This window comes from Diplotaxodon limnothrissa, linkage group LG19 (assembly GCF_057381915.1).
Source record: "Diplotaxodon limnothrissa isolate DT_005_m linkage group LG19, D_limnothrissa_male_GT1.1, whole genome shotgun sequence".
NCBI classification, from domain to species: domain Eukaryota; kingdom Metazoa; phylum Chordata; class Actinopteri; order Cichliformes; family Cichlidae; genus Diplotaxodon; species Diplotaxodon limnothrissa.
In genome coordinates, this window is record NC_140614.1 from 30,360,639 (window position 1) to 30,372,793 (window position 12,155).

The window sequence follows — 12,155 nt, forward strand, 5'->3', positions numbered from 1 at the left end:
GACATTGCTGTTTATTTAAGGACCTAAACGCTAAAGGCGTGTTATATAAAAGTATATCATGTAGTGTAGGTGAAGATGCCTTTGTTGTCTTTGAGTCGTACAGACGTAGGCTCAAACATTCAGAGCAGAAGACTGATAGGAAGTGAAAAGCAGAATTAAAAATAAATAAATAAAAACACACGTACGCTCGCTCACGTGCACACATACACAGCTAAATGATGTAAGATTGGTCTGATTTTAAATATTTATTTTTCCATTTGTGTTACACCATGTAAGACATGATTCTCAATCATTTGTCCGCACTTGTCTTGCTTTCATAACAGTGGTTCCTCCAACTGTGGGGTGCTGACCGAATACTAAGTTCTAAGGGAAACTAAACAAACAAGAGTGTGCTGACGTCATCACACCAAACTTTACTTAACTAAAATTCAACTAAATCCACTTTTTTTTATTGGTAATTATACAAATAAAAAGATTAAAATTGGTAGAACACGTGGTGTGAATTTTGAATAGGTTTTTGAGAACCACTACCTTTTAATCTAACACAAATCTTTATGTAAATTCACATCAAAGGAGTTCCCCTCCATAAGAGGAATTAAACAGAAACTCATATCTCTCCAATAGTTTAACTTCATGAACAGTAAGATGCCTGAACCAGGGACACATAAGCCTTCTGCATCTGAAGATAGGAAATAAATGAAACATTATCTTAATTTAGCCACAAAATTTATCTGCAAGTAAGATTATTATGATGGAAATACTAAATCCCACCCACAGACCTGGAGAAACTGCAGTTTCTGTGCAGTTTCTACCTTTTGGGAACAGCACAGAAATACTAGACTTTGGGTAGAAATAAAAAAACAAAAAACAATAGGACACAGCAGTATTTAAATATATATGCATAAATTTAAATGTGAGATGGCTTATCTCTTTTGAGAGAGGAGCATTACTAAACTGGCACCACACATTTAAACCTGCTGGGTGTATGCCGGTCCTAACACCTGCACTGAGAGGAAAACCTCAGCCCAAACAGAAAGCAGAAGAGAGGGCATTTGTACAATCCTGGTTCAGCTGGCTCGGCGAAACCCTACTAGGTCAATACAGAAAGTTAGCCAAAGAGTTTCTACACAGCAAAGCATAACAGGAAAAACTCCAATGCTTAATGCAGCGACTCCTAGTTGGGGGAATTCACAAAGAGAACACCACCAGCCTAACACTACATCCAATTCATCCTTTCCAAGCAAGCAGTTTTTGAGGTTGCAGTCCCATGGTAACAGCAGTGCAACCATTCACCGCTTCACAACAATGTGGATATTTAATACTGCAGCTGGTGCGTTTCATGCGACGTGAATGAGGTCTTTAGTTTCGTGAGATATGGAGATCCTCTGCTCTGCTATATTGTTACACGGTCAACACAGTGAAAGGGAAACCTTTCTCTCTCACACACACATACACAACCACTTTGATACAGGCACACTGTACATCTATAAACCTGGAAGTTTAGCATTTAAGGCACATCGTGTGGCATTAACAGTTACCAAGTTGACAAAGGGTGTAAATGAGATGGTGACCATAAAGTAAATAACATTTTATGCATAGCTAATTAACCATACAGAAAAGTATTTTGAGCATTTAAAAAAAATAATTTTTAAAAAGTACCAATTATTATCCAAGGGAAAACGTAGGCCATGAGGATATTCAAGATTTGTCTGTTAATATTTTACTCCGTGGGGCTTTACTTAGGTGGATCAGCCAGCTATACTTTAAGGTATTTATTTATTTTAACCCTTATCTGTTTAAAACCTAGATTAAATGAATTACTCTCGATTTTGAAAATTCAGAAATTGATGTTCTGCTCCAACGACTCTGTGAGCTAAACGGCATGAAGAACATTCTGGAGAGGCAGCTGATTTTTGCTAGTCAAAAAATACAAAGCTTCTTTCGACTACTCCCTTACTCACATGGGATCACCACAGCAGATGGATTCACAAATTTGATTTGGCAGACTTTTAGACTAGAGGCCCTTCCTCTCTTCTCCTCTTGCTCTTGAATTGGAGACCTTTTACCTTTTAAATATACATGTTATTAATTATTTGTTTATTTATCTTTTTCTGCTCATTCCAGGTTTATATACAAGTCTTCCAACAATTTCAGTAAACTCCTTGCATTTGTTATTATTAGTATATTGTAGTATAATGTAGATGAGAGTTGTGGTGAAACTGAAGAATGAGAAAATAATATTTTCAGATAATCTAATGAAAATCAGGGTTGCTGCTTTTTAAAGCATCAGGCATGTGTGCCAACTGAAAAGATGCCTCTCAACTGCTGTGCAAGCTGACATGCGGACATAAACTCAACTAGCTCTGACCAGCAGGAAACCCCAAAGTCCAGATGCAAGAGACAGGACAGACTCTTCAATTATGCACACACAATGTCAGCTGCTTACCACATGATGACAGGGGAAATTCTGTCCAGTCACTGTTTAAAAGTAACACTGACACATGGTTTATCTTTCATAATAATAAATGATGCAGGGAAACAGATAAATTTAAACCATCAAGTAAAAATTGCACTTCATGAAATTAAGCACAAAGGGTCACTAAATGAATTTAATACTACATAAAGTCTCTTTAATTTGGAACAGACTTCCTCAGACGCACAACACCAGGTCCAGATAAAGTTTAAAATTGCCACATCCTGTACCTCTTTTCAAAAGTCGCGGCTTTTTAGAAAACATACATGCAAGGTGGTAGGGTGTTCTTAGTGCCATCCTTCCTTTCCTCATAACATTTGTTTTCTATGCTACATGACTGGAGTAGGAAAAGGAGAACTTGAAGAAAAGTTTCCCTGACTAACAGGGAGAAGTAGTCATGTGTGAACATATAGTGAACATATACAAGCCACATTCACTTTGTGGCTCATTTGCAGTTATCTGTTGTGCCATTTGTTGCAGTTTTCAAAGGCTATGCGTCACAAAGACCAATTCTTAATGCTGAGCCAGAGCTCTTCGTGTCAAACATATCGAACAAACCTATATCCAGCTCATAGGGAAGAAGGTGGTGAGCAGGATGCAGGGAGGAGGGGAGGTATGCTCGGAGCTTTATGTAGAGATTAAAAATGTTTCGTGGATTACAGTGTGGTAATCTGTGCTGACTCAATCAGGTTGTTTTATGAGGCAACACACTGTTGGAAAAGGTGAAAATCCTTCTGGAACATATCAACATATCTGATGTACTGAGGCACATGTGTGCAAAATCACAGGACCGGAGATTACATTGTTTTGTCCAGCCTCTCTCAGATTTTCAAGACATGTTACTATGTGATAACTAGCCCTCATACAGTGCAAGTAGGTAAGGTCACATCGAGCCAAATACTTATACTGGAAACTAGTATGATACCTACTAAAACAAAAAACGGCACAGTGAACCAGCTAGAGCTTCTCTCTCTCACCCTTTCATATTGCTATGCGAGATTCAACAGTTGCTCGGATTTTTTTTTATTGCAAATATTCAAAGGTAACAAATTGTGTCTGCTTGATTAACGACACCCATCTCTTGTCTGAAGTGTCTGGGGAGTTGCACACACTGAAAAAGACACCTACAGGAAAGTGAAAGTGAGAGTAGAAGACAGAAACTAATAAAAGCACAGAGTTTTGTCTTTTTCCCCCTTTTTTTTTGACCTCACTTTAAATGTATTTGCTCATTTATTACTAAATTTTTTTGTTTACAAAGTTAGGAAACAACGTCTAAGTCAGGGCTCATATTAGTGGAAAAATCTCAAGTCCATTAGCACTTGTATCCGAATGGTACCCAAAACCGATACTGTACTTCAGTATCTGTACTGAAAACGTCAGACTGCTGCATCACCAGCAGCTAGGCAGCTGTTGCAATGAGACTATAAAGCGGCTGTCTCGCCCTAATGCCCTTTGACAATCTGATATACTGTACAGCACCTATCGTAAAACAGCAAGGACGAGCTCACATCTGCTAAGAAAATATAGGCCCTTCAGCTTGTGTAACACTTGACTCAGCTGGATAAGAGACACAACAAAATAGTGTGCACACAGCACTCACATAGATGCGTCTGTCAAGGCTGGGGGAATCTGTGCAAATTCTTACACCAGCCTTGACTAAATTCATGTTAGGACGATGCATTTGGTAAGAACAGGTTTATTTTCTGTTGATAAACAGAGACAAAAGCCTCAGACTGAGCTAGCACTGTTCCATCTACATATGATAAAAAATGATATGGTGGTCAGAGTTGAACATCAAATGCTACTTTTTAGATACGTTAATAAGGAAGAGACTTTTTCTTTTAGACCACATTTAGCTGCTTTAAAGTTTAACGCTCTGAGCCAACTGACCTAATAATAAAACTGGTTTTGTCAGCTTATCCTGTTACACATTTACCATGCACCAACAAGCACTGTGCCAGGACATACACAAAACAGGCTTGTGCCTGATCCTTTGGGGAACCCATTTCTTCACAATACAACAGAAAAGGAGATTAGCAGTACGGCTTCAGGCCACATCAGCAACCTTAAATGCTTAGCATGCATGAGTAGGGATGTCACTCACTGACATTTGGTGAGCACGTTTGTGTGAAAAGTGCCTAAGGGCTTAAATCTGTGAGAAGAGTCCTCCTTGTCACAGAGCCTTAAGGGGAAGTTTCGATGAATTGTCACATAACTTGTTAACCATAGGGGCCAACTATGTGAATGCATGTAGTTTGACGGCTGTTCTTCAATCATTTCAACTGCACACAATAAACTGGAGTTAGTTAACGAACCTGCACAGATCAGCAAAGGCCTGGAAATTCAGTTTCTTCATCTTCTTCTCGCTGAGCCAGTAGCCGACTCTCCGGCCTTTCAGGAAAGTCTGCATTTCCACTGTGCCCCTGGTCCTTTTTTTTTGCAGGTAAATGGTGCAACTAATGACTCAACCTGGACAGACGAGAACAGACCCCCCCCACACACACACACACACGTTAGTGTCACAACAGCCAACCAGGGAGCAATCTGGGGAATAATTAAGTTCACTGCTCGGTTACTGATACGTTGCTCCAAAGCAATAAGTGACGTCTTCTACCAGTCTGTCTCTTGGATATTCACGGTCTTGTGGTTAGCATGATATAGTTTCCAAACGTAATATTACAGTGCATCTGGCTGAGCATCAGCGAATCCCACACACTGACCCTCTTTTGCTAACCCCAACTGCTAACGTTAGCTGGCTAGCTATGTAGTGACAATCTCCAGAGCTAACCGATGGCGTGCAATTAGGAAACGCAAGCTAGCTTCCTAGCTTTACAGGCTGAACACAGTCGTAATACGTGCCCATAAGAAATGAGTGAATTGTTAGCGGAAACAGCTCCTGGTTACCTAAAAATAAGGCAACTCCCTCAACTAGATAAAGCTGACATCGGGAGGCTATAGAGAGCTAACTAACCTGGCAGTTTTAGCACAGTTCCCCTTGAATTTGCGTCCTCTTCAGAAACTAGCTCGCGTAGTTTGCCATTCTCAGCCCGTTCGCTGGAGAAGGAGTAACAAGCACGATGACAGGCACCGCTGGGCTCACGTTGAGATGTTGCTGGTGTTTTCTCTCTCAGTCTCTGAACTGGACTGCCCGCACACACCCAGGATCCAGGAGACTGATGCCGCCTTCACGACCCCCTCGGAAAACACCACCCCTGCCTGACTGACTGTCGAATCACAGCGCGTCTTGCTTTCACGCGCCTTCCTGCTTCCACTAATGATTATCTTTCCTGTTATGATATAGAATAATCGAGTCATTGTTTATCTATAAAATGTAACAAGATAATTAACGAAAAGACGTCCCTTAACTATATATATATATATATATTATCGTCATATTTTCCCATTTCAAACCCCTCAAATGTTAATTCATGATTTGAATAATTAGAACAAGTTCTGTTGATTTGCCTTTCTAATAATAAATGACGAGATGCGTTAATACTTATTTCGTCCCTCCACATTCATCATCTCTTCCAGTTTTTGACCCGTAACAGACAAGAGAAGCATGTCACACTAGCGCCATCCGTTGGAAAACTATCGAAACGTCCAACATGTTTTCCCCATGCTTAAACCCCATGCTGGCGGGGCGATCGTGGCTCAAGAGTTGGGAGTTCGCCTTGTAATCGGAAGGTTGCCGGTTCGAGCCCCGGCTCGGACAGTCTCGGTCGTTGTGTCCTTGGGCAAGACACTTCACCCGTTGCCTACTGGTGGTGGTCAGAGGGCCCGGTGGCGCCAGTGTCCAGCCTCGCCTCTGTCAGTGCGCCCCAAGGTGGCTGTGGCTACAATGTAGCTGCCATCACCAATGTGTGTGTGAATGGGTGGATGACTGGTTGTGTAAAGCGCTTTGGGGTCCTTAGGGACTAGTAAAGCGCTATAAATACAGGCCATTTACCATTTAAACTGAAAAGGCATCTAATTAAAAGTCAGCGATTGGGGGTTTCCACCCAAGTGGCACAAAAACAACCAACAACAAAAGGTTATTAATCAGAATTTGTGGAATGCCACAGCCAGTGTTATAAAATGAGAAAAGTAATATGAAGATCATTAGAGGGAGTGCAAGAGAGAGACAGGAAGGAAACAACGGCACGTGTGTTTGTGCGCAAACACCTCTGCAGGTGTTAACCACAACAAACAGTTGCTGCTGTTTCAATTTATTTTTAATATCACACACTTTTATGATTTTACTGAAGTTTTATTGTGATGACTACTGGGTACAATATCTAGCACTGAGGACAGAAACATTTGGCCTTTGTGCCTAAAGGGATTTTTTTTGCTGCTTATGCTTTCATCAAGTCTTTTTTGGAGTACTGTGAAGTCCTGCACGTGGTGATCCAAAGGTTAAAACTCCAGCTATAGGCTTTCAGTTAGTAAAAAGGTAGCACATTAACACTCATGTTTTGGCTTAATTGCACTTGCTATATACCAGGTGTTGTTCATTATGTTATTCACAATTTTAAAATGTTATTCATTATGGATTCAACTCTATATTCAACTCTATATTTCGCCTGCAAACAATTTCCCCCAGTCCCAATTTTTCTGTTATTTCATCGATGCTCTGGATTTGTTTGCCATCCCAAATTAGATACTGTTCAGCCTATCGCTTGAATAGCCACACATGCAGGGGTTTGGATTTTATTTTGTTTTAAATCCATCCATTAAATCCATTTAAATCCACGCATCCAACCTGTCCAGAATCTAATTGAATACAATTCTTAATTCTACGAGGTTTTCAAAAACTAAACTATTTCAAAAATACACAACGGACGCTGCTCAAGTGGCTGGAAGGAGGACAGACCACAGACTAAACCATAAAAAAGGGTAGGGTATATTATATTCTTTAAACTTACAGAGAGCTCTATTATTTTCTTGCTCCCTCGCCTCTCCTTCTTTGGGACCAGCACTGTTCATTTGCATTGTTTCCACTGGAGTGGAGAGTTTTTTTTGTTTTCCTTTTATGATAATTCACACCACTCACCAATTTACAACTTGTTTCTATTTTGAGAAATATACGCCAGCTGTTATAGAAATATGACCATTGCCTATGTCTACAGACAAAACTTAAGGCAATTCGTCTATTTACATATTGGGCGAATTAACACTTAAACATCTTCTCCTGATATGCCCTTTTAAAGCCTTTGTGATGCTAGATCCAAACAAAAATATATATATATGTAAAAAAGAAAATAAACAGATAAAAATCAGTCGTACTTGTTTGTGCAACAGCCATTAATTCGTAAACCCCAAAACGGAAATAGACCCGAAACGGAATCTATTTTATTATTAGGTGCCACTTATAATAGCTAACGTTTAATTTTTTTGATAAAGGATGAACTAATGTTTCCTAAATCAGCTCTGTTTTATTATTAAAGATAGATTACCGCTTGTAAGATGAGTAAAATATCTTTGGATGGTGTTTTTGTTCTATATATGTTACTATTATTTTTGCTTATTGCGTTGTAATGTGTTTATTTTTATTTAAAAGTACTTTAAAATATATATATAATAATAAATAAAACACTACTAGATTTTTAAGGGAACCACTGAAAATGAAAGTGCAGTAGAGTTTAATTTTTTTTAAATTCGTTTTTTAAAATTTTATTTATTTATTTATTTTTAAACAATAGCAGGTCGTGAATAGGTATCTTGCGTCACTTCCTCCACGTGGTCTCGGCCTAAACTCCCGCCAGGAACAGTCGTTTGTCAACAGTGTGGCGGTACCGCAGCTGCTGCTCAGTCTTCGGTGTTTCATTGTTTACGTTGGAGTCATCTTTACCCTCACTTCCCAGGATGGCAGCGAACAAGGGCGACTCGGATATTGATGATATTCTTACCAGCGAAGAAGAGCTCGAGAAGGCTTTGTGTGTGCTGGCTGGGAGCGACCCAGACAACTGCTCTTACTCCAAGGTAGGAGAAGCTTCCTGCACAGCAGCCCTGCAGCCTGTGTGTCGCCCATTGTACGCCTAGTAGCCTTTTCCAAATGCTGCATTGTAGTGTGGTCTGTGCATTGTAAGCGTTTTGTTTTTCTTTGTGTTAAATGTTGCAATCTGCACCGCTGAGTTTCTGTGTGGTTCTCGTCACCGATGTTTATGAGAAGCACGGTGGAAGTATTGTTATGTTAAAGCACATTTTCTCTTTGTTCCGGATGTCAAATCAGTAATATTTTGTGAATTGATGCTGTGTGTTGATGCCACGTGTGTTGTTGCTCTGCAGGGTTATGTGAAGAGACAGGCGGTGTTTGCCTGCAACACTTGCACTCCAAATGATGCAGAGCCTGCTGGGGTTTGTCTGGCCTGCGCCAATAAATGCCATGATGGACACGACATCTTTGAACTGTATACCAAAAGGTAGAAATCCTTCTATGTTGACTGAGTAGACTGAGCATTCAGCTTTTGGCCCACAGTTTTCTAATATTTCTATTTTTCTTGCAGAAATTTTCGCTGTGATTGTGGAAACAGAAAGTTTGGGGGCTTCCATTGCCAGCTAAATCCTGTGAGACGCTTTGAATCTCTTGTCTCCCAGATGTGTTTGCCACGTGTGCGATACGTTCCAGTTGTTTCAATTGTTCATTCCCCCTCTTTCTTTTTAGGTTAAAGAAGAGGAAAATATTAGAAATCGCTACAATCACAACTTCAGTGGGTTCTACTGCACGTGTCACCGGCCGTACCCAGACACCGATGACCAGGTCCGTCTTTTTTGTTGTTGTTGTTGTTCACCCTAAACCCTGCTGCTTGTTTCTCTGTCATCTGTGGCTATATATAAATAAATCTGTTTAACAGGATGAAGACGAGATGATTCAGTGCGTCATCTGTGAGGATTGGTTACACAGCAGGGTAAGCTTGAGAGGATTTTTGATCTGCATGTTATCATTTCTGTGAGTCCTCTGCTCTTTTATTTATTTATTTTTGGCCTTAAATAGCACTTAGGCTGCCCTGTGGTTGAACCCGAGGAGCTTCAAGAGATGGTATGTGAGGCCTGCATGAACAAGGCTCCTTTCTTGTGGACGTATGCTGCCCACATCGCAGGTAACAATTTTTTTTGACTGTAACTAACTAGGCAGACATTTAGCAGCAAAATTCAGATAATCATTAATTCATCTTTTCCATTTAGTTCCGCCTGTGATCCAAGTGGGTGATGCCGAAGAGGAAGTAGAGGTCGACATTGAGGGGGAAGACCGTGAGGCTGGTCAAAGAAAGGATGAGGAACCGTCCTCTAGTGATGAGCGCACAGAACCAGAGGTGAGAAACGGTTCTGCTGTTTGCATGGATTCTGGGATAGTGGAGAACTAAAAATGGCTTTGTGCAAGTTAAAATGAGGGCAGAACATTACTTTACTTTTGACTTATTTATAATCAAACAATGGCATTTGAATTCAGATCTATGTTTACATGTTTATTCTTTTAGTTGTGTTCTCATAATGCATAAATTACATTATAAAAAACAAAACAAAAAATAATTTAAGTTGAAAGGAATCCATAATATATCTTGCTGTGTTTACCACTTGCTTTGCTTTGTTACTCTCCTATTTATGTTCTGGAGTATATTTTACCTTTGTCTATTTTGTGACCTCATTTGGAGCAACACTGTCCAACTTTTCTGAATGCCAGTGCGCCACTAGGTGGGGCTGGAGAGTAATGAGCAGACTATGAGCCAGACAGCAGGCACCAGCTCCTGTTATCGTGCTTTCCTCTCCTCTGGGGTAATTAGAGGAGAAATGACCCATGAGGCACAGCTTCCTCTGCTCTGTAGATGACTTTGGCCGGGCTTCACAGGCTAGCTTACTGTAAACTGGCGATTTTCATCGCCCAACCGTCTTACCGCGTCACTCGCAGTGAGACTTCCCCAGGATGCGTCTGCATTCCTGCATGAGTGGAGATGTTTCACCAAGCCCAGGTGTGCCTGTGCCTCTTGTATAATACAGTCACTCACCCCATCTCATTTGTGTCGTAGGAAGCTGTAAACAGGAGTTCCCCTGGCAAACGAACTCACGAGGAAATGACAGGCAGCCCTGCGATGGCTACAACGAAAATTGTGGAGTGCAAGCTGAAGGAGCTGCAGGCCCGCGGGCTAGAGAGGCTGAGACGGGGAGCGGTGTTCTGGCCTTACAGCTGGCGCGCTGAGCTTTGCACCTGCACGAGCTGCAAGGTGAGACAGAATTTCTAGCTCCAAGATTGTAATGTAGACTCACAAAAGCCAGAATGCTGCAAGTTATCCCTGTTTCTGAATGCCTGTCCCCTGTGTGCTGCATTTCCTCAGAGGGCCTATGTTGCTGCTGAGGTGCAGTTTCTCTTGGATCAGTCTGACACTATTCTGGCCTATGAGAAGAGAGGCTTGCATGAGCCCTTCGGGCAGCACCCACTGATGGCGCTAATGAACTCGATGGACCGTGTACAGCAGCTGGAGGTCATTTACGGTGAGGATAGGGAGGGAAGCCACGGGGTCAGTTGTCCTGCGTAAAGTGAAATTCAAAGCACTGGCGCATTGATGCGGCGGACTAATTAATCTTGTGTTCTTCCCTCAGGTTTCAACGAGCTGACGACCTCAATCAGTGAATTTTTAGAGCAGTGTGCCTCTGAAGGAAAGGTGAGAAGTGGATGTCTATGTGAGTCACATCTTCTTTCTTCTGCTCAAATCTCAGACCTAACACTTCTGTGTCTACATCAGACAGTCACAGTCGAAGCTGTACATCAACTCTTTGAGGAGCTGCAGGCCAGAAAAAGACGCAGAACCAGCGACGGAAATCAGTAACAAGGTGTCCACTCTGCTGCCACCGTACGCCATGTTCACGGGCTGTCTGGACTGAATGTGTCACCCTCCTCTTGAATAAACCGTTTTGCTGCAATCAATGTGATGTTTGAAGTTGGGGGTAAAAAAAAAAGTTTTAGTTTCAAGTTTTTACTTTATTATTTGAAGGTTTGAGGTTCGTGTCATAACTGGGTTATGATGATGCCTCAACTTTAAAGATTGTGATTAAAGTTTACCTCACATAAATATTGCACACTATTACATTTGTGAACATACAGAGTTTGTTGAATGAACATGATTATTGTGTGAAAGTATGTAAGTTTGGCTGGATTTGATGCCATAATCCTTGCACTGCTAAGACAAACCGGTCTGTAAATGTCATGTGAAAGACTCACTGTGATGAAAATACTGACTAACGCTCAAAATAAAAGTACTAGAAATCTGCTGTAAGGTAAACTAAAACTTGAACAAGAGCATGCATTGGAGCTTTTTATTTTATATTATAAAACCAGATCTACTTTCTGATGGTTATTTCCTGCAAATTATGGAAAGAGTTTCAGGGATAAACCCCCCCCCCCCTTTCAAGAAACTTTTAATGTTTTTATTTAAAAAAAAAGAAAAGCTGAGAGCAATTTAAGTAGATAATGGACACAGAAGCACTGTAAGCATGCTGTTTTTTAAACTTTGGTAGGTTATAGAGCAGATGCACCTTTTCATATTATGTCAGACTTCTATTTTTTAACTTAAATATGTTTGCTTGTCTGTTTTGACCATGTCAGTGGTTTGCACTGTTGTCACACAGTGAGAAGGTTCTGGGTCAGCTGGCGCCTTTTTGTGTTCTCCCTGCCGTGTGTGGGTTCTGTGTCATTCGTCTGGCTTTCTCT

General features: G+C 40.9%; 2 protein-coding genes across 3 annotated transcripts in view; one reads left to right on the plus strand and one right to left on the minus strand.

Annotated features, from left to right (window-relative positions):
* The window catches only part of LOC146612501 (inositol-tetrakisphosphate 1-kinase-like), a 32,813-nt gene extending 27,179 nt beyond the window's left edge, over positions 1 to 5,634 (minus strand). The window contains exons 1-2 of one of the 2 annotated variants that reach the window (XM_085342760.1): positions 5,445 to 5,634; positions 4,789 to 4,942 (exon numbers count right to left, since the gene is read on the minus strand). In XM_085342760.1, the coding sequence (XP_085198886.1) occupies positions 4,789 to 4,883 (95 nt within the window). In that variant the 5' untranslated portion in view covers positions 4,884 to 4,942; positions 5,445 to 5,634. Of the gene's footprint in view, positions 1 to 4,788; positions 4,943 to 5,440 lie in introns of both variants that reach the window. The other variant, XM_085342762.1, reaches the window with a different exon arrangement.
* A 2,683-nt stretch (positions 5,635 to 8,317) lies between these two features.
* LOC146612502 (putative E3 ubiquitin-protein ligase UBR7) lies at positions 8,318 to 11,314 on the plus strand. Its single transcript, XM_085343043.1, has 11 exons — positions 8,318 to 8,434; positions 8,741 to 8,874; positions 8,959 to 9,019; positions 9,117 to 9,212; positions 9,307 to 9,360; positions 9,447 to 9,552; positions 9,638 to 9,765; positions 10,477 to 10,671; positions 10,783 to 10,939; positions 11,048 to 11,109; positions 11,191 to 11,314. Exons 1-11 carry the CDS (start codon positions 8,318 to 8,320, stop codon positions 11,272 to 11,274), a joined length of 1,194 nt encoding a protein of 397 aa, XP_085199169.1. The 3' UTR covers positions 11,275 to 11,314.
* Positions 11,315 to 12,155: the final 841 nt, after the last annotated feature.

Excerpts from the sequence above, each read along its gene's own strand:
- LOC146612502 (XM_085343043.1), top strand. The coding sequence starts at position 8,318 with ATGGCAGCGAACAAGGGCGACTCGGATATTGATGATATTCTTACCAGC. Across the intron at positions 9,553-9,637 it reads GTATGCTGCCCACATCGCAG|TTCCGCCTGTGATCCAAGTG; the intron begins GTAACAATTTTT and ends TTTTCCATTTAG. Across the intron at positions 10,940-11,047 it reads GCAGCTGGAGGTCATTTACG|GTTTCAACGAGCTGACGACC; the intron begins GTGAGGATAGGG and ends TTCTTCCCTCAG.